The 25,588-nt window shown below is 32.6% G+C and overlaps 2 protein-coding genes and 2 long non-coding RNA genes across 5 annotated transcripts; 1 reads left to right on the plus strand and 3 right to left on the minus strand.

The window, feature by feature from the left end:
• Positions 1 to 1,291: 1,291 nt before the first annotated feature.
• LOC132752151 (NTF2-related export protein 2-like) lies at positions 1,292 to 24,434 on the minus strand. Of its 2 annotated transcripts, none has more exons than XM_060742443.1 (3): positions 24,085 to 24,276; positions 12,034 to 12,114; positions 1,292 to 2,015 (listed from the first exon to the last, which is right to left on the minus strand). In XM_060742443.1, the coding sequence occupies exons 1-3, from the start codon at positions 24,088 to 24,090 to the stop codon at positions 1,842 to 1,844; spliced, it is 261 nt and encodes an 86-aa protein (XP_060598426.1). In that variant the 5' UTR covers positions 24,091 to 24,276; the 3' UTR covers positions 1,292 to 1,841. The 2 variants fall into 2 exon arrangements, with proteins under 2 accessions (XP_060598426.1, XP_060598425.1); XM_060742442.1 differs by lacking the exon at positions 24,085 to 24,276 and adding an exon at positions 24,294 to 24,434 and having other exon boundaries at positions 1,317 to 2,015.
• LOC132752150 (ankyrin-1-like) lies at positions 8,151 to 11,405 on the minus strand. The gene has a single exon (XM_060742441.1). It carries the CDS (start codon positions 11,263 to 11,265, stop codon positions 9,655 to 9,657), a length of 1,611 nt encoding a protein of 536 aa, XP_060598424.1. The 5' UTR covers positions 11,266 to 11,405; the 3' UTR covers positions 8,151 to 9,654.
• On the plus strand, positions 18,819 to 20,333 carry LOC132752152 (uncharacterized). The gene is made up of 3 exons (XR_009628769.1): positions 18,819 to 19,095; positions 19,472 to 19,557; positions 19,966 to 20,333. It is a non-coding gene; the product is annotated as an uncharacterized LOC132752152 (long non-coding RNA).
• Positions 21,374 to 22,944, minus strand: LOC132752153 (uncharacterized). The gene is made up of 3 exons (XR_009628770.1): positions 22,761 to 22,944; positions 22,267 to 22,380; positions 21,374 to 21,937 (listed from the first exon to the last, which is right to left on the minus strand). It is a non-coding gene; the product is annotated as an uncharacterized LOC132752153 (long non-coding RNA).
• Positions 24,435 to 25,588: the final 1,154 nt, after the last annotated feature.

A 25,588-nucleotide genomic window follows, 5' to 3' on the forward strand; every position in this document is an offset into this window, starting at 1 on the left:
TAATTCTAAAGTAATTCTAAGCCAGTGCTCCACATACGCTTGCTAGTTTGATAAAATATCTCATTCTTAACTCTAGTTGTTGACTAGAAACCATTTCTAACTACAGTGACCTTGACCATGACCACTATGAGACCCAAAAGCAATATCAAGCCTAGACTAGCTACCAAGATTTGTTACAATATCTCATTCCTAGCCCTGGACTAGTTATTGACTGGAAACCACCTTTTTCGGCAACCAGGATTTTCAAATTTTAAAAATATCTAAGCTCTTAGCATAGTAGAATGGGAGGAGAAGCATCAACTTGGAACCATTTATATAACTGCAGGATGTTTTTAAAGATGGAAGAGATCCACTACACAAATCTGCATGTAACAAGTAGTAAGACAAAAGATGTTGTTTATAGAAATCCTGGATAGTGACTGGATAATTAACAATTACAATAGCAAATATTTCAGCAAATATGTTCTCTAATGAACAATAAAAAATATAGAGGAAATATTAACACAAGCATATCATATATTTTTTACTTAGACTTTATTTTCTTCATCAGACACTTCCAAACACAGAAAGTACACATCTTATGTAAGTTGCAAAATTAACACTTTATTCACATCTTTTATCACCATTAATATGTTTTTAAAATAAATAGATTTATGCATGTAAAATTCAGTACAATGAAGTTTGCATGTTTTCTTCCTACTATTGTCAGAAAACATTCAACATATTTATTAACAGTCATTACAAACTTTTATCATATCTTTAACAAATGTTCATAAAATGTGGTCATATTTCATGATTCGTTGCAGCATTTATTGTTCCTTTCTTTCCTTGCCTTTCAATATTCTTTGATACATCAAAACTTGTTTCCTTTTCCCTGTTCATATTTCTATATCCCAACAATTCAGTTTTGTACATTAGACCACCATTTTACCCTTTATTTAAAAACTTAATTGTTATTTTAAATGTAAAACATCATTACCCAGGACCTTGTCTTTGAAATTCTTGAAATTGTCACTTTTATAAATTTTCCCAACCTTGTTTCTGGTTGGGGGTTAAAGGATAAAACTTTTGATGGGGAATGCTTTCAGAGAGAGTTTTTGGGTTATTTTTCACTGTGGGCCATAGTCTTTACAATTGATAGTGATCTGGACCTCTTCCAATAAATGGAAAACCTGAAAGGATAAATTTCTACAAGTTGGGACATAACCTTCAGATTGTTGATGTTTGAAATCCTGGTCTAGAAAACCTCATTCATATACATTTGTAAGTCTAATAATCATTCATATTTTCAAAAAATAAACCATGCAGAACTTCTAATGTCAAATTACAGCAGGCAAATTTGTTCAAATTTCTTTCCCCTACTAAATGATTTGTTGAAATGTTTCCACTAGAGTGTGACCCAAAATAACCTATATCTGACTTTGACCTAGAAATTATAACACAACCTTTCTGATAAATTTCTAGGATTTTCCTGCAGAAAATGTAACATCAAGTGTTAACTTGGGCTGTGTGATATAGCTTTTGACACCAGATGACCCATATTAAAAATTGAGCTAGAAATTATCCAAACCTTTTTAACAAGTTACAATATTTGGGCTGAAAATACATTATCTCCAGAGTGTTAAGAAGATTTTTTCTATTTTTGGGTCATGTGGTCTTGTTTTTAATTCAAGATTAACCATTTTCAAACTCATTGGAGTACCGATTTTTTTAAACTCATTCAAATAATTATTGAGACAAGTTTGGTAACAATTGAGGCAAAGATGTGACCACTAAAGTATAAACAAATGAAGTACAGGGCAGACAACAGATATTATATGATAATAATAGCTCACCCTGAGCTAGTTAGATAAAAAATTGCTTACATTACCTGACAATGGGTGGCAGTCTAAAGACTCTACTTTATGTTCTGATGTTGGTAAATCCGTGAAGAATTTCAGTATTGCTTCTTTCCCTTTCAAATTATTTCCATTCCATGTTGCCTCCCCAGAGTCTTGGTATAACTTAGTTAGTAACTGAAACATCAGTGAAACATATGGCTAATTTTGTTTTACAGTGAAAGTTAACCCGGGCAAATAGTAAATCAATATATTGGTATAGAAAAATCATAGATTCTTTTTTTATTATTTTCCTTGGCATATGATGCTGAAGGGTCAAGGGTATCCCAAACAGCACCTTACAATTTCATTTCATGTATAATTGTAAATTGTATACAATAACAAGAAACAATAATATAAGATACAAATTTGGGACACTACTTCTTACAATGAACAGAAATGGAATTTTCCCTAATAGGAAAAAAATCATGGCTTTTATAAAACTATTCATTAGTTAAGTTTTGAAATTGACAATTCATAAAAGCAATGGTCAAAATGAATCTACACCCTGCCTTTTTTAATTTTACGTTTTTGCCAGTAACTCAAGAACAAAATGATACAACCTTTTCCCCTGTACAGACATAATCACTATGGGTAATGATGCAGGTTTAAAAGCAAAATGCCTCCAGATTTAATGCTAATAATTTCATGAAAAATTTTTGAAAAATGTTTTTAGAAGTAAAATTTATATGTGGAGTGAACAAGGAAAATAATCTAAACAATGCAAACAGCACTTACAATCCACATCTATTACAAGAAAGAAAGGTCAAAATATGCAAAAATACTTCTTACTGTGTTAGTCATGCAGTAGAAATATTGTGATAAATACTGCAAGATCTGTAATTAATCCCACAAATCATGTAAATAATTACTTGAATCTCTTTACTTTTATCAAAATCTTAAGTTTGATTTTCTTGAAATATCTGATCTCATCTGGAGGCATGCAGCTTTAATGAATATCATACAGATGTTACATACTGCACAGTGATTCTATCAACTATTAAAACATATACATGCAGGTTCTGCAAGTCATTTAAATGGAATGAATATACATGACTAAATTCATTAACGACGGAATTGTCTTAAACATGAACTTACATGTTCTAGCCAAACTCTGTGAAATATCAGCTATCTTAAAAGGCCCATTAATCCCCAGAAAATGCTTTTTATTTTTCTTTTTCTAACAAGCTTTTTATTTATATTGCCCTGATATAGTTTCCAAAAAAAGTTATTCATTTGTCAAATCCCCCCAGAAACCATCTTTTGTTGCTGTAGCTTTTTGGCAATTAGTACAGTTATATTTATTTTATATGGAAGTCAAAATACTATTTTGTTTACATTTTACTACATTAATGATGAACCAAATCTCATATGTTTCTATTTCTGTAGGTGATAAGCATCTAATATGCCTAATAAACATTAACTAAGTTATAAAATTCAGCTTTGCTCTTTCTTAAAGAGGAAAAAAATATTTGTTTCCAAGGCATAATGTGCCTTTAATATTTTAATAATGTAATAAATTGATGATAATAATCCTTTAATGTCTACCAATAATGGGACAAGTTCTCCCCAATTTTGGGGTAGAAATATCTGATTCTTACTTCTGATACAGGTAACTATTGTCTTCTATTATAATAACTGTGTCAACTGAGTTAATCATTATATTATTATTTATATCTTAAATACCTATATTATAAAACAGAAACATGTCCAACCCACTAACAGAAACAGTATAAAGATATTTCTTTGCTGGGTATTGACTATTCTGATATTAACTTAGTTTACCATATCCAAACAATAAAATAAAATATATAAATGGCTCAAGTTAAAATTTGTGGAATTTTTAACAACAAAGGACTTTAGCTTTAAATATACAGTTTATTCCTGAATAAATAATTAAGCAGAGAAAATTTACAGTAAATTAACAGTATACATGTATTTAAATCACAGTATAATGTATACTCGAACGCACGAAACTTTGCATGTTTTGTTTTTGCATTACTATAGATATATTGATGAAAACCATCTAAGCCATTCAAAATCAATAGATAAATGTTAACATGGTTATAAAATTAGTCAATAAGAGAAAGAAAAACACAAAACATTTGATTTTTCTAAAGCTTACAATGACTATTTAAATGTCAGCGTATTGAAGCACTGATAATGCTCAGAAGAGGTGATGTTGTAACATAGGTATTTTAATGCCGAAGAAACAAAGTAAACAATGCCGAAGAAACAAAGTAAACAATGCCGAAGAAACAAAGTAAACAATGCCGAAGAAACAAAGTAAACAATGCCGAAGAAACAAAGTAAACAATGCCGAAGAAACAAAGTAAACAATGCCGAAGAAACAAAGTAAACAATGCCGAAGAAACAAAGTAAACAATGCCGAAGAAACAAAGTAAACAATGCCGAAGAAACAAAGTAAACAATGCCGAAGAAACAAAGTAAACAATGCCGAAGAAATAAAGTAAACAATGCCGAAGAAACAAAGTAAACAATGCCGAAGAAATAAAGTAAACAATCTTTGTTCAAAGATTCAATAAACTGGGTTAATTTGTGATCACCTATGAACTGGCAGACCTTATGTTACTAACATCATTTATAAATGATGTGTTCAAGACATGCTAAATCCACCACTACTACAGGGAGACAGTGCCATGTAAGACAGGATAATATTTTCTTGCATAGCAGACTGGCGTTTCGGCGAGTTTTACCCATGCCGGAAATTTCATCTGGCATGGGGGGTGCCAGATGAGTCGCATGCCAAACAACGTCATTTTAGCGCACTTTATGAATGAACCGCGATAAAATGAGGTCGTTTTAGAAGAAAAATATGTGCTTAGGATGACGTTATTTCGCGTTATTATTTAAGTTGTAAGTTCATACGCTATTGTAAGAAAATAGTTATGGATGAAATGACTTTAATTTTCATGAACATATATCATATTGGTGTAAACCATTTTAAATATGAAATAATATGGCAGAATATGCAAGAAAAAATATCTAACATATGTTTGCGGTTCGGATCGGAATATCCGTCCCTCGGGAACCCGCCCATGGGCGGGTCCCTTCGGGACGGACTATTCCGGTCCAAACCGCAACATATGACAGATATTATTACTAATGCATACTCTTTATCAATGACAATGACCATTAACACAGTTTGTGTCTATTTCTTATTTTGACCCTTACCATGTTTATTCCATGAACATTTCTCAAAAGGAACTTTTTTTTGAGATACATGTATGTCCTTTTCTAGGTAATAGAATTAGCTAAACAAAGGGGCCATTGATCTCAAAAAGCTCCCCTGAGGATAGAATGGTATAGCATACTCTATGGCTTAAAGTTTGACAAAGTTTTAGAGGTAAAGGCCACTGACCTTAACATCAACAGGGATCTTCTACTAGTCATGATTAACCTTTACACCATAAATGAAAAGCTCTGGGCCTTGTACTTTCAGACAAAAAGATTTTTGAAATTTGCATGTTTTAAATGCTTTTTTGGTCCTGTGACCTACTTATTCACCGCACTGGAACCATTTGAACAACTTTGATACGGACAATTCAAGAATCACTCCAGTTCAGTTTGTTACATAATTGTTGCTTTATGGTAAGCTAAAATGCAGGGCCAATCCCAGCTACTTTGGGAGAAGGCCCATAGTATACATTTGTAAATTGGGAAAAATTATTCAAAATTATTATTAACCCATTACTTCATATACACGCCTTTTAACGCCTTTTTCACCCCCCCCCCTTTTTGTTGTCTCAAATGATGAAAAAATGCCTTATTTAGGCCCCAAACACTTGTTTTTGTTTGAGAAATGTTGTTAAAAAAAGTGACCTCTTTTTCGGCGCGGCCCCCCAACCAAAAGATACATCAGGGGGTTGCCAGAAGGGGGATGTGCCCCCTTCTGTTTGGGGGGTTTGAAGGGGGGCGGAGTCCCCCTCATCGCCAAGAAAATTGTGGACTTGTGAGAGGCTATAAATGACCCCAGATTGATCATAACGTAATGTGTAAGCAACGCTGATAAGCATTTGACTCTATCTCAATCCATTGAGAAGTTGCAGCACTTTGAAATCAATTTTGATGGAAAAAATCAACGCAAAATAGTGATTTTTGGCAATTTTGAGATGCCCCCTCGTTGCCATGGTAACAGAAAATTATAAGCCTGAGCATGTTTTTGCGAGGGCAATGGTCCAGTCAACATTTGTGCAAAGGTTGATTAGTGTTGAAGCAGTTTTTATAGTATTATAGCAATTTGAACTTGTAACGGGAGACTTTTCAATGAAAACAGCCATTTTTCACAAAATGCTCATGAAGTAATGGGTTAAACAGTTCTTTATTTCACAAAAGTTGAAACAGTTTTATTTTTTTTTTTTGGCTGTTGTTGGGTATCAACATAAAGAATTTTCAGTTGGAAAAATACTGACAAAATTAATCTAAACCCTTTGCACAGTTTCTTTTGTGTATGAGTATATTTATATATCATTGTATAATGTATTAACAAGAACATCGCAATGCGATGCAACCAGGTTTTCAGCAAAATATTTCACAGAAGCCCTGTCATGAAGGGGAATTTGTTTTTAATTGAACTTTCAGGAGGAATTATGGCTTTTTTAATATTCCTCAAACAAAAATGATTGAGAAATTTTATGTTGTCTATTCGCCTTTTTTTCCCAAATATTTTAGAAAGGTAAACAGTACTTTATTTTTGCTTAATTTTTGCATTTTTGCGTCTCTTGTCATTTTCTTTCGTCAACAATATTGGCGTGTGGTGTTTTGTGCGATATCAAGAAAAGTATGTTCACAATTTTAAAAAAAATACTTGAATGATGTCTTAGAAGAAACATGGGAATTTAGTGAGCGCCAGGGCACTTGATGACAAAGCTTCTGTGAAAGTTTGGTCAAAATCCATTGAGAAATGTAGGAGAAGTTGCGCACTGTAGAAATTGTTCACTATATATTCTGTATAAGGAAAAAATATACAAAGGGCAATAATTCGGTCAAATATTATCCAATCACAAAACCCCGACAATATGTGCCAGGCACTTGATAACAAAGCTTCTAAGAAAGTTAGGTCAAAATCCGTTGAGAAATGTAGGAGGAGTTGAGCACAGAAGAAATTGTTCTCTATATATTCTGTATAAGGAAAAAATATACAAAGGGCCATAATTCAGTCAAAAATTATCCAATCACAAAACCCCGACAATATGTGCCAGGCACTTGATAACAAAGCTTCTAAGAAAGTTAGGTCAAAATCAGTTGAGAAATGTAGGAGGAGTTGCGCACAGAAGAAATTGTTCACTATATATTCTATATAAGGAAAAAAAACAAAGGGCCATAATTAGGTCAAATATATACCAATTGCAAAACCCTGGCAATATGTGACAGGGCACTTGATGACAAAGCTTCTGAGAAAGTTAGGTCAAAATCCGTTGAGAAATGTAGGAGAAGTTGCGCACTGTAGAAATTGTTCACTATATATTCTGCATGTATAAGGAAAAAATATACAAAGGGCAATAATTCGGTCAAATATTATCCAATCACAAAACCCCGACAATATGTGCCAGGCACTTGATAACAAAGCTTCTAAGAAAGTTTGGTCAAAATCCGTTGAGAAATGTAGGAGGAGTTGAGCACAGAAGAAATTGTTCTCTATATATTCTGTATAAGGAAAAATATACAAAGGGCCATAATTCAGTCAAAAATTATCCAATCACAAAACCCCGACAATATGTGCCAGGCACTTGATAACAAAGCTTTCTAAGAAAGTTAGGTCAAAATCCGTTGAGAAATGTAGGAGGAGTTGCGCACAGAAGAAATTGTTCACTATATATTCTATATAAGGAAAAAAAACAAAGGCCATAATTAGGTCAAATATATACCAATTGCAAAACCCTGGCAATATGTGACAGGGCACTTGATGACAAAGCTTCTGAGAAAGTTAGGTCAAAATCCGTTGAGAAATGTAGGAGGAGTTGGCGCACAGAAGAAATTGTTCACTATATATTTTATATAAGGAAAAAAAAACAAAGGGCCATAATTAGGTCAAATATTATCTAATCGCAAAACCCCGACAATATGCGCCAGGGCACTTGATGACAAAGCTTCTGTGAAAGTTTGGTCAAAATCCGTTGAGAAATGTAGGAGGAGTTGCGCACAGAAGAAATTGTTTACGCCCGCCCGCCCGTCCGCCCGCCGCCGCCCGCCCGCCCGCCGACATACCTCAATCTAATAACCAGTTTTTTCCTTCGGAAAACCTGGTTAAAAAAGCACAGTATAATCATCGTCGGATACCCAAGGCCGAACCATTAACATTTATCAGTATTGTTACATGTTAATAAACGGTGGGTATCTGACGTTTATTTATTGAAGTATAATTTATTTATAAATCACTATCAATCATACATGCATATTTATAAATCACTGCATACTGTATTTATAAATAACAGTTTAATGCATAAATCAGTTAAAAATCTATTGCAATATCACATATTTATTGAGCAGATAAAGGCAGCCTTAAATACTTCAGAAAAACTTCTAAACAAATTTCATAAACTTAGAAAAACTAAATTTCTCAGTTGTTCTTAAGCAACTGAATTCATTTTCAAGAACATTTCAGTTTCACAGAACTATGTATATGAAAAAACTCACTATCATAGGCAAACAAAACAAAAGCTGACAACAGGACAATATGCTCTACTATTCTCAGTGTTTGATAGTAAAATAAGAGCCTGTAAGAATTAACAAAGAGGAAATTACATGAATGTTCTGTTCTGTTGGATTGTATTGTTCCCTAATTGCATTAAACTGTATTCCCTATCACTGGTTTGTGAGATGCAACTTTACTTAAATGATGCAAGTGATTAAAATAGCACATTTATGTAATAGAATGTATTCTCTATTTATATCATAATTATGACTTAAAGTGACATTACTAACAAAGAGTTAAAAGTGATAAAAATGACATAACAACAGAAACAAAACAAAATATCTATTTATAAATGTATATACCTAAACTGATAGCATACTATTCCTGATTCATTATCGTATACATGTACTTTACTACATTACATAAACTAAAAATCTTGGATATTAATATTTCTTGATAAAAAAATTAAAAATACCAAAACACCCGCATACAGAATAATTTGAGAATAAACATAGTTTTTACTAACTACATGTAACTTATCATAAACAAAAATCCAGTTACTGAATACAATGGAGATATTTTCCCTCTTACAATTTCACAACCTCGCTGTGGAAATTCCCTTACATACAAATCCAAATAATAATTTCTAGCAAAAAATATCTAGCTATATGGAAATCTCTGTATATTTTCACATAATAGGAATTCTAAAATATGCAAAAAAACTGTTAAAGAAAATTGAATCTACAGATATTGATACAATGTTTCACTTTGATGTCAGAAAACAAGAATAGTCTGTCACCTGTATATTTTTCAGCCTGTTTTACAACTGGCTATGTCATCATTTTATAAAATTATATCATTATTTTTACTATTTTTTTGTGTCAGGTCCTGTCCAAATCTTATGAAACAACCAGAATAGCATATTCATAAAAATATAGAATAAGTCAGCTACAATAATATGCCATTTGTTAATGTTCCACTCCTAGACATTGCATATTATTGACATCTGTCTCTTTTACTTTCTTTGTAGTTTCACATATGTTTTGATTGTTACTGGCATTGTACATTTTACTGATATTTTTCCAATGAACAAAATGTTTTCAATTTTTAATGATTATCTGATTATTCATCATATAAATCAAACAGGGCCTCTTGGTTATTCCTCTCATGACTGAGAAGATCCTTCAGTAAGATAGTATCAGCAACTCTCTGTGGAATAATGTTCTCTTCAACAAGAGTTTTCACAACATGTACTATGTTTCTGCCATATGCATTCCTCAGTCTCAGCCGACATATATGCTGGAGTGATTTGGGGGAATAAAAGAAATTGTATATCCATTCAATCAATTCTTCGTTTTCTCTCATTCTTTTAGGTAGATATCTTAATTTTATCTGAAGTTCGTCTACAGGAAAGCCTGCCCTCATTAGAAGCTTTACCATCCGCTCATCATTTTGGGTAAATGCTATTTGTAATGCATTCATCGGATTGTATAGATCTTTATAGGCGGAATATTCATGTAAATCACAGTTCTTGGCTAGAAGAAGCTTCACTTTCTCTATATCCCCATTGTCTACAGCATAATGTAACGGTGGTGCACCTAGTTTTGTTGCTATATCAACATCAGCATCATGATCTAGAAGAAGGCGGAACAATTTATTATTAATATCACAGGCAGCCTTACAAAGCAATGACATATTGTAGTCTCTATTGGTAAAATTAACATCACCTCCATGTTTCAGTAACATCTCTGTGATAGTAGCATTATTATCTGACACTGCTATCCAAAGTGGTGAATTGCCATCCAAATCTAGAACATTCACTAGTGCACCAGCACTGAGCAAATTTTTCACACAAATATCTTCACTTTTTGCCACTGCAACATGCAATACTGACTTGTGGTAGTCATTTTTATAATTAACATCAGCGCCAGAATCAATCAAAGCTATCACAGTATCTGTATTAACTTTCTGTCTACAAAGAGCTGTCATTAAAGGACTACTTTTTTCAGTATTTATGTTCACATCAGCACCGTGATGTATCAATTTCTTCACTAAATCAGTACTACGCCATTTCCCTGCAACAACATGTAAAGGAGTCATATTTGATGGTGGGCTTAGATTAACATCACAGCCTGCCATAATGAGAGAATCAATAGTTTTCATGTAGCTTTTCTCTCTAAATGAGGTATCTGACCTATACACTGCCTTCATAAGGGGAGTTATCCCTTGATTATTCTGCATATCTTTCAAGGTATTATCATGCTGTAGTAATATTTCTACACACCTATAATGCCCATGTTTACAAGCAATGAGTAACGCAGACTCCCCTTTATTAGTTTGTATTTTAGGATCAGCTCCGAGGTCTAGAAGACACTTAACAAGAGAATGTCCAAACTGTCCATCTCTCTTACACACAAAATGTAAGGCTGTCCAACCTTTGAAAGGTAATTCTATAAACTGTTCAGTAAATAAATGATTCACATTCACAGCTGATTTAGTAACTAATGATGTCACTGATGTAACACTATTTTCCTTCTCCTTCAAACTATCATAAAACTGTTTTATTAAACTTTCCTGATCCTTGTCTGATGAAGATATATTCTCATCATTGATACATATACTATCATCATCAATCTGCAGGTCCTTTATTCCACTAGAAACTAAGTCCTTTGTTCTGATATTATCATCTGTTCTCGCACATTCATTGTCTGATTTTGATTCAACAAAAGCCATTATATTAGGAATAAAATTATGAATGAGATCAAATAAGACAGGATAATCTTTTCAATGAAATGCCTTTGTTGTCTTCAAATCTAGAATCTCCAGTAAGAAAACATTGTGTACACTAGTGAACTGTTGCAGACGTTTCACTCAGCACCTTCCATTGTCAATACACAAATTGCCGCAAAGTCTGAAAATTTAATAAGATCAGTTGCCACACACTTCAAATATTCTTAAGATCAGTTGCCACACACTTCAAATATTCTTGTCCATTTGGTTTGAAATGCTGGTCTCGAAGAAATAGAACCAAAAATTGTTACCACTACAGATAATAAAGATAATGATTTCATAGTTAAAGTAAGAACATGTACATGCAGTGATTTTCCTACTTATATAACAGACTCCGAAAAAGGGCCTCTTCCCAATTGAAATTTTCTTTAAAATCATGCAGTTTTCCCAAAAATCTGAACTTAAACCTGCTTTTTTCTTCCCAAATTAGCAATTTTAGCGATAATTTTTCCCCAAATCAAAGGGCTAAGGCCTCTTCCCAATTAAGCGAGAAAAATCACTGACATGTATTACTTCCTACAGCATTTACACATGTATACCTACATGTCTATGTATTTTGTGTACAAATGATCTTTGCATTCTATGTAGATTTAACAGATTTGTATTAATTATAAAAACAGGTATAAGTTAGTATTCTAGATTTTTACTTTAATTGTTATTCCAATGTTATATGTGATATTGTAGATTTTGAAAAAACAACTGTATACTTACATGTCGTTTTTTATCAAATGTGTCATAATACAGCTTTGAGAATTCTTCACCAGCTTGACAAGCCTGTTCAACTTTTGTGTCCTGATATGGAAAAAAAACTCATCAATTAATAAAATGTAACATTGATCAGTAACAACTTAAAACAAACATCCATTGAATAATGTGCACTGAGCAAAAAGGAAAAGAATAAGTATGCACCAATGAATGTTATATTCAAATTGGTAATGCACTGATGCATTCATATGCTGATCCAAAGAGGGAAGGGTGAGCATATGGGGACATGACCCCAACCCCTGAGATTTGGCAAGTATGTGAATTTCCTCTATGATTTTGATATAAACATACAGTTCCATAGTGAAATACAAATACTAATTAAAGAGCAGCAATATTTAGACTCATGATCTCTATGAAAAACTTGCCAGGTTTAAAAAAGAAATATATTATTCTTTCCTCTGCAATTTCCGAAACAATTTAATCAACACCCAAATGTTTAACTGTTGGTATTCTTTGAACAAAAATAATAAATACTGTTGTAAATGGAAACTAACAGGTCTACTGGTTTGTTTAGATTTTCAGTGCACCAACAATTTAGGTCATATGGTGCCGAAACAGGAGAGGTGATTTTGGCTAACCTCAGGAGTTACAAACATAAAGCAACACCTGGGCAGGGGTCAAAACCACCTTAAATATGCATACATTGTATATATATATACTCCAGTAATTGAAACCCAAATAGTCATCTCTTAAGATCAACACAAGGATAAACGGCGCCGCCATTCTGATGCCTCAACCCTTAAAAGCAACCTCTCAGCCACAAAGGGGATGTCTACTGGTAATTTTACACTTTTTAAAAAGTTCTTTAATAGGCTGGTGAAAATGCCCTATCGGTCTTAATACATCAAAAATCATATTTCTAGTAAAATAATTAACATGTTTCTTTCTAATTTGTTTAGTTTATTAAGAAACAAGGAACATCGCAATGCGATGCAACCAGGTTTTCAGCAAAATATTTCACAGAAGCTTTGTCATGAAGGGGCATTTGTTTTTAATTGAACTTTTAGGAGGAATTATGGCTTTTTTAACCCTTTCCCCCATGAGCATATTGTGAAAAATGGCCGTTTTCACTGAAAAGCCTCCTGTTACAAGTTCAAACTGCTATGAAACTATGAAAAATGCTTCAATACTAATCAAACTTGGCACAAATGTTGACTAGACCATTGCCTTTGTAACGACATGCTCAGTCTTAAATTTCCTGTTACCATGGCAACGAGGGGACATCTCAAAATTGCCAAAAATCACCATTTTGCCTCGATTTTTTCCATCAAAATTTATTTCAAAGTGCTGCAACTGCTCAAGGGATTGAGATAGAGTCAAAGGCTTTTCATCGTTGGTAAAACGTTACATTATGATTGACCTGGGGTCATTTTTAGCCTCTCACAAGTCCAAAATTTTCTTGGCGATGAGGGGGACTCCGCCCCCTTCAAACCCCCCTAACAGAAAGGGGGCACATCCCCCTTCTGGCAACCCCCTGATGTATCTTTTGGATGGGGGGCGGCGCCGAAAAAGTGCTCAATTTTTTAAACAACATTTCTCAAACGAAAGCTTATGTTTGGGGCCCAAATAGGACCATTTTTTCACTATTTGAGGCCTAAAAAGGGGGAGATGGTCGAAAGTGCGTTGTTTCGCGTATATATGTGGTAAAGGGTTAATATTCCTCAAACAAAAATGATTGAGAAATTTTATGTTGTCTATTCGCCTTTTTTTCCCAAATATTTTAGAAAGGTAAACAGTACTTTATTTTTGCTTAATTTTTGCATTTTTGCGTCTCTTGTCATTTTCTTTTGTCAACAATATTGGCGTGTGGTGTTTTGTGCGATATCAAGAAAAGTATGTTCACAATTTTAAAAAAATACTTGAATGATGTCTTGGAAGAAACATGGGAATTTAGTGAGCGCCAGGGCACTTGATGACAAAGCTTCTGTGAAAGTTTGAACAAAATCCATTGAGAAATGTAGGAGAAGTTGCGCACTGTAGAAATTGTTCACTATATATTCTGTATAAGGAAAAAATATACAAAGGGCCATAATTCGGGCAAATATTATCCAATCACAAAACCCCGACAATATGTGCCAGGCACTTGAAAACAAAGCTTCTAAGAAAGTTTGGTCAAAATCCGTTGAGAAATGTAGGAGGAGTTGAGCACAGAAGAAATTGTTCTCTGTATATTCTGTATAAGGAAAAAATATACAAAGGGCCATAATTCGATCAAATATTATCCAATCACAAAACCCCGACAATATGTGGCAGGCACTTGATAACAAAGCTTCTAAGAAAGTTTGGTCAAAATCCGTTGAGAAATGTAGGAGGAGTTGCGCACAGAAGAAATTGTTCACTATATATTCTATATAAGGAAAAAAAACAAAGGGCCATAATTAGGTCAAATATATACCAATTGCAAAACCCTGGCAATATGTGTCAGGGCACTTGATGACAAAGCTTCTGAGAAAGTTTGGTCAAAATCCGTTGAGAAATGTAGGAGGAGTTGCGCACAGAAGAAATTGTTCACTATATATTTTATATAAGGAAAAAAAACAAAGGGCCATAATTAGGTCAAATATTATCTAATCGCAAAACCCTGACAATATGCGCCAGGGCACTTGATGACAAAGCTTCTGTGAAAGTTTGGTCAAAATCCGTTGAGAAATGTAGGAGGAGTTGCGCACAGAAGAAATTGTTTACGCCCGCCCGCCCGTCCGCCCGACCGCCGACATACCTCAATCTAATAACCAGTTTTTTCCTTCGGAAAACCTGGTTAAAAACCTGGTTAATTATGTATGATACAAATCAAAATAACAATATTTTGGGGTTTTTTTTAGTTTCTTTGAATTATTTCCCTTTATCCCATTTTCTGGAAACAAAATGTTTGAAGTTCATAAAAATGTTGTAATGTAAAATTCTATTAAGATCGAGATGTGTCCAACAATTTCATTTTGCTCAAGATTATTGCGCCAGTACCTTTATTCCGGTATAGATGGATACCGAAAATAAGCTATTTTCGCGACAATAAGATCGCGGCTATGAAAATAAGATTTATTTTTTAAATAGTCCATTTATCTGTTTAAATGATGATGTTAGTTATATATTTATGCATTCTTTGGATGATTTTACAGCAAAATAAAATTTCAGAACCAAAAAAAATCTTAAAAAGTGCAGTTTGAGCCGAAAATACATACATTACGTACGAAAATAGCTCAAATCGCCGTGTGAAGCAAAAATAAGATCGGGTCTACGAAAATAAGATTTATTTTTGAAATAATTCATTTATCTGCTTAAATAATTATGTCAGTTATGTATTTATGCATTCATTGAATTTGAATGATTTTACACCAAATTAAAATTTCTTAAATGTATTAAAAACGTATTTTTGTTGCGATTAAATGATTTGTAAATGAAATAATAAAGAATGAAATATTTTGTAATGAAATATTACACGTTTGTTCGGTAAATATGGTAAATATCCAAAATACCGTAGTATAGAATGAAGGCATGTGAAAATAACCCAAGATAGTATGAAAATAAGATCATACCGGTAACTCATAAAATTTTATTAATTGCAAATAAGATTGTAAGAATTGAATCTTCTCTTATAAGACAAGAAAAGGTTGTGGTGAAAAAGTATCAAAATAAAAGCTAGAATTAACTAGTGCGAAAATAACCAGAAACAACGACTACAAATATAAGATCTACTGTACTGTATAATAGAATATGTACGAAAATAAAATCTATACTGTACTCTACGAAAATAAGATCTGTAAGTATGAAAATTATGTACATACGGAAATAAGTTTTATACGAAAATAAGACCTGTTAGTAAATAATACCTGTATGAAAATAATATATGTATGAAAATACTAAATATATATGCACGAAAATAATTAAGATCCAATTGAAAATATTTCATATGATGGTATATTCGGCTCAAACTTCACTTTATTTCATTCATACAAATCAATTATTAAAAACAAAAATACTTTTTTAATACATTATATCAAAAACAAATCTTATTTTCGTAGACCCGATCTTATTTTCGCTTTATGCGGCAATTTGAGCTATTTTCTTACGATAGTATTTTCGGCCAAAACTTCATTTTTTAAAATATTCTTTTTTGTTCTGAAATTTTAATTTGGTGTAAAATCATTCAAATTCAATGAATGCATAAATACATAGCTGACATAATTATTTAAGCAGATAAATGAAATATTTCAAAAATAAATCTTATTTTCGTAGCCGCGATCTTATTTTCGCGAAAATAGCTTATTTTCGGTATCCATCCATACCCCCTTTATTCTATATATTTGGATTAAATATTCTGTTTCTGGTATTTATATTTTGTACTGAACATTATACTTTGAAGTTTTCTCTGAAAACTGAATGAAATGAATGCTGAAAGGTGTTGGCACAATGAATTAGAGCATAAAGAAGTTATTTAACCTATTTTTTTAAACTTTGCATATGTACATGTAACCAGGGACCTTAACTTATCTTTGGTCCCAGATGTAACAAATTTTTTAAGGACTTCAAAAATTTTGTGTTATAAAAACATGAAAAAGGGAAATAATTCTCACAAAAGTGACATTAGCCAAATATTTTTATACCTGTTTATTTCAAATATTATTCTCAATAAACAAACAAAGTTCAAAGAAATATCTTTATTATTTTTCTAGAAAAATGATTTTTTTCTGGCATAAGCCCGATCAGTCATTTTCACTAGCCTAATTAATTTGGCGTGAACGGTTTGACCCATTTTACAGACTTTTTTTTTCTTACTGTCAAACCGTTACGCCTAATTTTAACTGTCATTTTTACGCACGGAAAATCTACCGGTAACACTATCGATAGTTTGGACTGATTTTTACTGCTTAAACCTAAAAGTAACTTCAATTACCTCTAAAGATCAATAGAATATAAATTTTAGTACTAACTTCTCCTAGAAAAAATATTAGATTGTACCTGTCTTAACGCATACAAGCGATTTATTTCAAATTTGTACTGTCTACTCTATCTTCGGCGGACATGTTATGACGTCATCGTAAAAAATCGATTCCGTGAAAGCTGGTAGTAGCTACCAGTGTGTCTAGCAGGTAAGTGTGGGTTACGCATGAAGATTAAATTAAACAAAATATCGGGGGAAATAAATCTATTCATAATTTTTTAATAAATGTGTGCATTATTGAATACTATTGAAAAGTATCATTGTATTAAACCTAAAATGCAATGGTCCTGTTGTTTAATATTTTTTAAATATTTTAATACATGTACAATTGGTGGTTTGCCTTCTTGTTTACTGCTAATGAATGCCAAATGTCACTCTCGGATAAAATACTGACTTTATTTATACATGCATATTTATATGACAATTAAGAACGTAAAAGAAATATTGAAGGAAACTATTTGAAATACACTTCAAATTATTCAGTATTTGTACAAATAATATTTCAAGAGCTCTTTTTCACCGATTGCCGATGTATAATACCATATTAAACCTATTGATCAAGTTAAATGTCTTCTTGACATACTTTATTAATTTACTAAAAAGGAACTTTATTGTGATCCAGCCATATGCTGTGTAACTATAAAGGAAGGGTCACATATTTTAATTGAAATAAATCTTTTTATATAGGATATTAAAAAAAAGTCATTGAGAAGATCAGATTTTTCAAATGAACAGATTAAGACTTATAAATGTATAAGGTGTATGTCTTGTTGTTTCATACTGTTTTGGTGACACTTTTGTTTGTGTCCCTTGTTGTTTTCTCGTCTATGGTAAGTATCTTCCCTTTGCCCCTAGTTTTATTTCTTTATTTCGCCCCCCTCCCCCGAATTTCCTATCCCCTTCCCCTGTGCCTGTTAACTTAGTGGTCCTGTTTCATACTGTTTTGGTGACACTTTTGTTTGTGTCCCTTGTTGTTTTCTCGTCTTTGGTAAGTATCTTCCCTTTGCCCCTAGTTTTATTTCTTTATTTCGCCCCCTCCCCGAATTTCCTATCCCCTTCCCCTGTGCTCGTTAACTTAGTGGTCCTATTAATCATTCATTTATTTATTTTCTTTGATTTCCTTCTCAGTTACATTTTAGTGATAAGCCTGACCGTGCTCTCCCTTGCGCCCTGTCCCGTTTTAATTTAGAATCATCCTGGGCTCCTTGCCAATGGTTCATGTTCCTGGGTCGTGTGGGAGTTGCGTTCATTGAACGCCGCCTTTCCTTGTTCATCTTGTTTATCATATTGTATACATGTATACCGAACCGTAACAAACAGATATTGATTATCAATACAAGGTTCGGCAAGCAAGCAAAGAAATGTAAAGAAACAGAAAAAACTTATCCACATTCATGTATCCACCCTCGAAAAAAAAAACCCCACCAAAAACGCCTGAAACTGCAAAATTGAAACATAAATACACAGGAGTGCCAAAGACGGTTCTGGTAGGTGCAAGTGCTCCCTTTCGCCGGTTTAAACAGAATTGACCACTTAAACATAATAATGTTGAAACTTTTAATCAACATCCACAAATGTGTACATAATACGGCGGTAATCATGGAACTTTCAATGTGACACATTCGAGGTGCCGTTCAACGGGAACTAGACAACATGGAATTTTTAATGGGTATCAGAGGTTTTGGTGTCCTTTTGCGACAGTCGTTCTAACATTTCTCCCATCTGTCTTACATTGTTATGCTATTCAACGTCTAAATAACGGTCACTAAATTTCCTCTTGCTGTGTTTTTATCATAAACCCCGTCAAATCTGTGCGACAATAGGGTATGTAAGTCTCGTCATGTGACTTGCGAGATTTCACGATATTTTGCACTTCCGGGTACAAACAAATATCAACAACATTGCTTATCTATATTGGGTAATACTTGTATGCCGGTGGGAAAGTAAAACTTACATGGAAAAGCAAATGATATGTGGAAATTGGCAGAGTTTTTTGTTTTGTAACGAAATGCAAATGGTTTCATCTTGTGAACAAGTATCAATGAAAGACAACTTCGTATAATCTTCAGGTGGGTGTGTCATTTCAAATTCAGTTTATCCTAATAAATGTTGAAATATTTTCATTTCCATGTAAATCTAATAAATTTGTTTCTTGATACAACATCATTCGCATCTGACACCAGACTGGTGAATTTGATTTTATCAATTTTCTATAGCGCTACGTGATTATCTCTCAGAAGTATGTAATGTTTAGAAATTTCGGACAGCGCATATTTCGGATAAACGTTACAATATGATTATCAGTGTGTTTTAGTTGAATATATTCTCTTCCAACTGAAAATATTATTTATTTATAATTATTATCTTTATAAAGCACAAACAGTCAAGCTGTATATAACCAATTTAAATTGTCATAAAATTCAATGAAATATTTTGCTCCTGTAGATATTTTGACTGAGGACAGTGGTGAGATGAAAGACGTCAGTATCAATTGTAAATACACATGCATGCTCTGCTGTAAAATCGTTTTGGTAAGAAATATATACTTAAAGCTACTTAAACTACATTAATGAAAAATAAATATTATTGTATAACATATAATGTTCTCGTTTTTGTAAATAATTACAGTGTAGCTAAATAAACAAACAGTATGCCATATGTAGTTAATTCATGTTAAATACTGTTTAAAGTATTTTTCTCAAGTAAATGGGTCATATTTTTTAGTTAAATCATGTTTAGTAAATGGTTAAAAGAACTTAGTCACTATCACATTTTTTAAAGATCAGTTTTCAAAGCAAATCTACAAAAACTAGGACACCAAGAAGTGTTTCTTCCTTTTCAGCATTATTTTCTATTCATGACAGTATGAAAATGATTGAAATCTATAGCTGACCAATTATTATTGCTTTCAACTCATGATAAATTTTCTTTATATACAGGTATGTGATTTCATGGTTGGATCTTGAGTACTTGTCATGGCTCTTGATTTATTTTGGAGTGTTCACCATCAGATTAGAAATCAAATAGTGATACCACCAGGCATAGTTGAAAGGAAATGTCCATACACAGTCTTGGAGTACACAGTGGTAGAAAATGGCAGTCCATTACAGATTTTGACTGAATTAAAGCTTCTTAAAGCTCCATGTCTTGTGTTAACTGTCTGACTGAATGTTTGTATTCTAATAAAAACTAAGGTTGAAGAGACTTCAAAGATATATGTCAGTGTAAAAATGTTAAACAAAATATCTGTCTTTGTTAGAAATAAATAACCTGTCTTTATTAGAAATAAATAACCTGTCATTTGTAACTTTGTATTAACTTAATTATTCAAAGATAATTTATCTTCTGCAAATGGCTGCCCAAAACAGTTTCAACCAGGCATCATATAGTTTCAAAACAGTTAAGATAAATTTGTTATAAATAGACTTGTAAATTAACAGGAATGATAAAAAGATAAATGTTCAGCATTAAAATGTTTCTATCAAGATTGAGTTTCAATTCATATTATCACCATGATCACTGCAATTGTAAAAGTAATGTAATGTAATGTAACCATTATTTAAATATCATAAAAATCATCTCAAAGAAAAACTTGTTTCTGAGGCAAGATGTGTAAAATTCCTTCCAGTTATAGCCTTTCACTGCTCTTAGAAAAGCCATGATTTGCATTGTACATGGCAGGTAGTAATACCAGAGTAAACAATATTAATGCAATTCATCTGTGTTGAGTATTCTGTAGCAAAACACTAGCTTGCTAGCCCTTGTAAGCCCAAGTCTCTATTCTTAATTGGAGAAGACTTGCAATTCTGCATTCCTTGAAGATTTTAGTATCAGAGGCGTAGTTATTACATACCATATTCTTCTTTGGGTTTCAAATTACCTGTTTTATAATTATTGAACCTGTTGACATTTGACCAAAAGTGAATTATCTATACAATACATGCAAAACTTAGGGTTTGCACTTGATACAAAACAATAACATCACTGATACATTAATATACCCATTGGAACTGTTTCAAAATTGTCAATGTTTCAAAAAAAAACAAAAACAACAACACACAATGCTTTTAAATTCTGTCCATGTACATATGTGTAAATGTAGTCATTGAAGAGATGTCAAGAACTTTTTCATCAATATTATTTAGATAATGTCTGTTTAGATTTCAGGACAGACAAAATTCAAATGACATGCATAGTATTTAATATAGTCAATGCTTGCATATTCAAGCAATCTAGCCATTGCTGTTAGAGAATTAAAGTACACAGTGACACTTATTTTGCAGACGAACTCTATGATCAAGCACTGCTATAAATATATGCCAAATAGTAGAAACAAAAAACAGTTCATAAGTTTAATAAACTTTATTTTTACACAATTTATAGTGCACTGCTTAGCATATATATCAAAGCTTTGATTGCAAATTTGTGAGCTTATCAATGATTACCTCACAATATTAGTAGTAGATGATATATAATATTTCTGCTAATCTTTACTTCATAGTCATTTAATGTCAAAAATGTCACATGGCTATACTGTGATTCCATGAAAAAACCTTATCTCTGATATGTTATCAGCTTTGGTATATATAGAGTATCTAGTTTTAATACTTAAAACTGCAATGAAATATGGATATTTTACTCTGTTTCTATCATTGTGACATTAACATGTTAACAAGATCATAGTGTCAAACACCATAAAATCATACTCTTTATACATTAAGATTTTTGTGCTGGATGTCATTCATCTTCTTCAGGAAAGTACATTTGACTATTCTCAGTGGCTTATATGAAACTAATATTTCACTGTAACTGTGTGTTCTCTGATATCATTCTCAAATTAAGGAACTGGGAGATGGTAGTTGCAATAAAGGTCTTCATGGACAAATCCTCCTTCCTCTTTTCCCTTTTTATCTGCAGAATGAAAAATCAATAAATATGTTGTTACAAGTGAAAGACACTAGTAATGATATTTACATTACATTTAATAAGCTGGTCATGATTGACAGAAAAATTTCATATTTGAAGTAAATAAACATTAAAGATAAACAACAACACATAATATATAACAGTCAAAAATATTGATCTTGAATGTCAAGCATGACTATTTTTAATGTTTTATTTACTAATCAATTATCATGCAGTGAAATCCAAAAGTTATTAAATTATAATAATATATTTTGATAATTGTTTATCTTTCCGATCTCAACTAAAAATTAATCAGTTATTTTACATGTATTTACCTTTGATGTATAGATATTTCACGTTCATAGGCAGTGCAAACAGTTGATTTATGGTCCATATTGAACAAAGTTCTGTATATTCTATACTTGTCATATACCTCCTTGTCTATACATCTGAAATGGTTTAATCAAATATTATATTTTTTAATTCAATCATAATTTGCTAGGTACCATATTAACATGTATATATAATTGAAAAAGGAACAAGAATAAAATGGAAGGGAAAAAATATCCGAATTACTGTGCAATGTCCGAATTCTGTATAACTTTAATATAAACTAGAATTAAAGTGTTTCTCCATTGTTTATTTCAATAAGTTAAAATGGAATTTGAATTAATGTCTCACATCAGTAGTTTTAAAACAATACTAAAAGCTAAACAACTAGAATTCACTACCTTGACAAAACATCCGAAACAATTGTCACTATCCGAAAATAAAATAGTTTTATTAAACTCTATAAATCCCTCATTTTTCCGTCAGATAATTGACCTACCTGCATTTTTTGACCCGTGCTATCCATTCCTTCAAATCTGAAGAGGACCGAAACAAATTTAACTTCTATATCCCTCGAGTTCTTCGGGTTACCTATATGCGTAACGGTAAATAAGTCTGCCGATGTACCCGGAAGTGGTAAATCGAAAGTGAAAGTAAACGAGACTTACGGGCCCTATTGTATTTTACTGAGGACTGTCTGAAATTCCATTTTATAGTTTGAAATTTTAAGATTTTTTTTCGGAATTTTAAAGTTATTTTTGGTTGTTTTGAACTTCTTCCCCTTCACAACCGTCCTCAATTTCTTTTAAAGATAATGAACTAGAAATTGATATGGAGTGTAATATAAATTGAAATTCTTCTTTGCTTCATCATGTATAGTATAATTATAATTCATTAAGATGTACCTACAATTACATTGTATTTTCGTATGTGGGAAATCATGGCAGGGTTATAAAATAAAAAGGTAGTTCAGAAATTTCACCTAATGATCACAGATGTTAAAAAATCCAACTTAATAATATCTAATTTGACTTAAATGCAGTATGATCTGACATCATAAACTATTTAATTTGTAAGTAAGGTTATCAGAATTTTCTTTTCACATTCTCTTTTTAATGCTGAAATATTTGTGTGTGAATAAAAGAGTTATTCCTGCAATAATTCATATGAATAACAAAAACAAATTGTATAATAAAGCTGGGCAAATACAATCGATCGCCGCCGATACCTGTGTTACACCATGGATTTTACCATGACACCGCTTTCCAATATGGCCGCTTTCAATAACATTCAACGATTAAAAAATTAAAGTGGAATATTTAGACTTCTGTTCGACTTTGAAGTATGATAATTTGGAACCTTGCATAAAAAACGATTCTCGTTCAGGTAATGTATACCGTTTCTTTGAAACTTTTCTAGTTTTCGCTCCCAACAACTTCTAATTGGGAAGCGTCCGTGCATAAAAATGCAGTTCGTGGTTGGACTTGGAAAAAAAGACAGCGCCCGTCCAAAATTATCTCGGTGTCTCTTTGACAAGTCTAATTAGTTGGACTATCATTTTCACCAGCCTGATTAATGTAGATGCTGGATTTTCGACATGTTTAAACAATGTATGGATTCTTTGAAAATTGCTTGAATCCAACAATTGTGCGTCTTAGAAAAGACGCTGTACATAGTAAATGTCAATCCCTTCTTTGCAATATGCACTAGGCCTACAAACTCTTTTATGCCAAATTAAATTATACTGGATCTGCACATTTATTTGTCTATGTGAAATACTTAAAGTGTATCATTTAATGGTGAACACTTCACCATCCACCCACCCTCATTAAATGCACTATTAAAGGCAATTTTGTGTGCGTTTTTTAATCGTATCCGAATATGACCTCCTATCCGAACATTTGTACAATATATGATTTGTGGGCATACTCTCTGGACGATCTTGCTAATTTTTCACTCAATAAAGATTTAAAGAAGCATATGCTGGTTTTAAGAAATATTTAAGTTTCAAATTCAGATATATCACAATTACTTCAGAATCCATGCCCATATCTCTGTCATGTGACTTTATTTTTAGACGTTTCGATCCCAATACGTTTCGGTCTTTCAGATATTTCGACCTCAAAACATTCCGAACTTATGCATTTCAAGATTTTATTCTCAAAATGGTCATTTTCTGATGAAGCAACATTGTCAGTTAAAAACCAAATTTCTATAATTAGTTTAGTTCTTTCTTGTAAGACATCATTGTATTTATATTGTCTGAAAATCAACACATTTCTAAATGCAATCATATATGTACCTATATACATGTAGATCTATATACATTTTGTACTTGATCTACAGTACATCTACATACATGTATATATATAACAGCAGAACAACAGTGGAAATTACCGAAGAAAGGATTTCATACTCATTTTCATAATCACAACGAAAGTGACCTGCACCGTTTTGGAATTTAAACGCGGTCGCCCGATTCACATTCCAACGCCCGACCTATTGAGCTAACCGCACCGTGCGCACGGTTACAATAGACAACTCTTCTTCAACTTCAACTTCAACGGGTTTTCTCGACAAAATCCACGAAGTAGGCATCGACGTCGAGGAGGTGAAGACTGTACATCGGTGTAGAGTGGCGTGTTCCGACATAAATTTTTAAAACTATTTTTACACAATTGTATCACAACCGTCCCATTGACAAACTGATGTTCCACACTACAACCTTAAAAAGTCATTTGACCAACATGTAAATTTAACACTTTACAAGATGTTGACCATTTTAAACATATGATGGTACGACTGGAACGAGCTGGATGGAAGATTTAAACCCTCCAGGCTCTCAGAAGTACACAAGAATCTGGTATAATATTCCAGGTATTAACAGTTCTTGGGAAAAATGAGTTGTTGATTAAACGTTGATTCCTAGATTGGATTGGGATGAATTTTCATACTATGATCTTCGGGTTTAAAACGAACTGTGGCAATTAGGGGGGTGGTACGATACTGGTACAGCTATTAAGTAGTTAACTACTTTATACATGAGAGTCAATCTGCCCAAACTCTACGTTGTTGAAGACTGGGCCCATTGTAATTTATTTATTAGTTTCAGTCCTACCCTAGAAGGATTGTGTGGGTTATACGGTCTATTCAATACCCATCTTGCTGCGTTTTCTTTGTATCTGTTCTATCTGCTTAACTTGTAGTCTTTTGTAAAGGATTCCATATTGGAGAAGCGTATTCCAGTTTAGGTCTGACCAAGCTAATTAAGCCTTTTCTTTTACTTTGGGAGGAACAGTAAATCTTAAGTTTCCTCTTTAGAAAACC

Source organism: Ruditapes philippinarum, unplaced genomic scaffold, assembly GCF_026571515.1.
Source record: "Ruditapes philippinarum isolate M1 unplaced genomic scaffold, ASM2657151v2 ctg4799_1_1_1_1, whole genome shotgun sequence".
NCBI lineage: Eukaryota > Metazoa > Mollusca > Bivalvia > Venerida > Veneridae > Ruditapes > Ruditapes philippinarum.

Excerpts from the sequence above, each read along its gene's own strand:
- LOC132752151 (XM_060742442.1), bottom strand. Across the intron at positions 2,016-12,033 it reads CATTTGATAAAAAACGACAT|TTACTAACTAAGTTATACCA; the intron begins GTAAGTATACAG and ends CTGATGTTTCAG.
- LOC132752150 (XM_060742441.1), bottom strand. The coding sequence starts at position 11,265 with ATGGCTTTTGTTGAATCAAAATCAGACAATGAATGTGCGAGAACAGAT.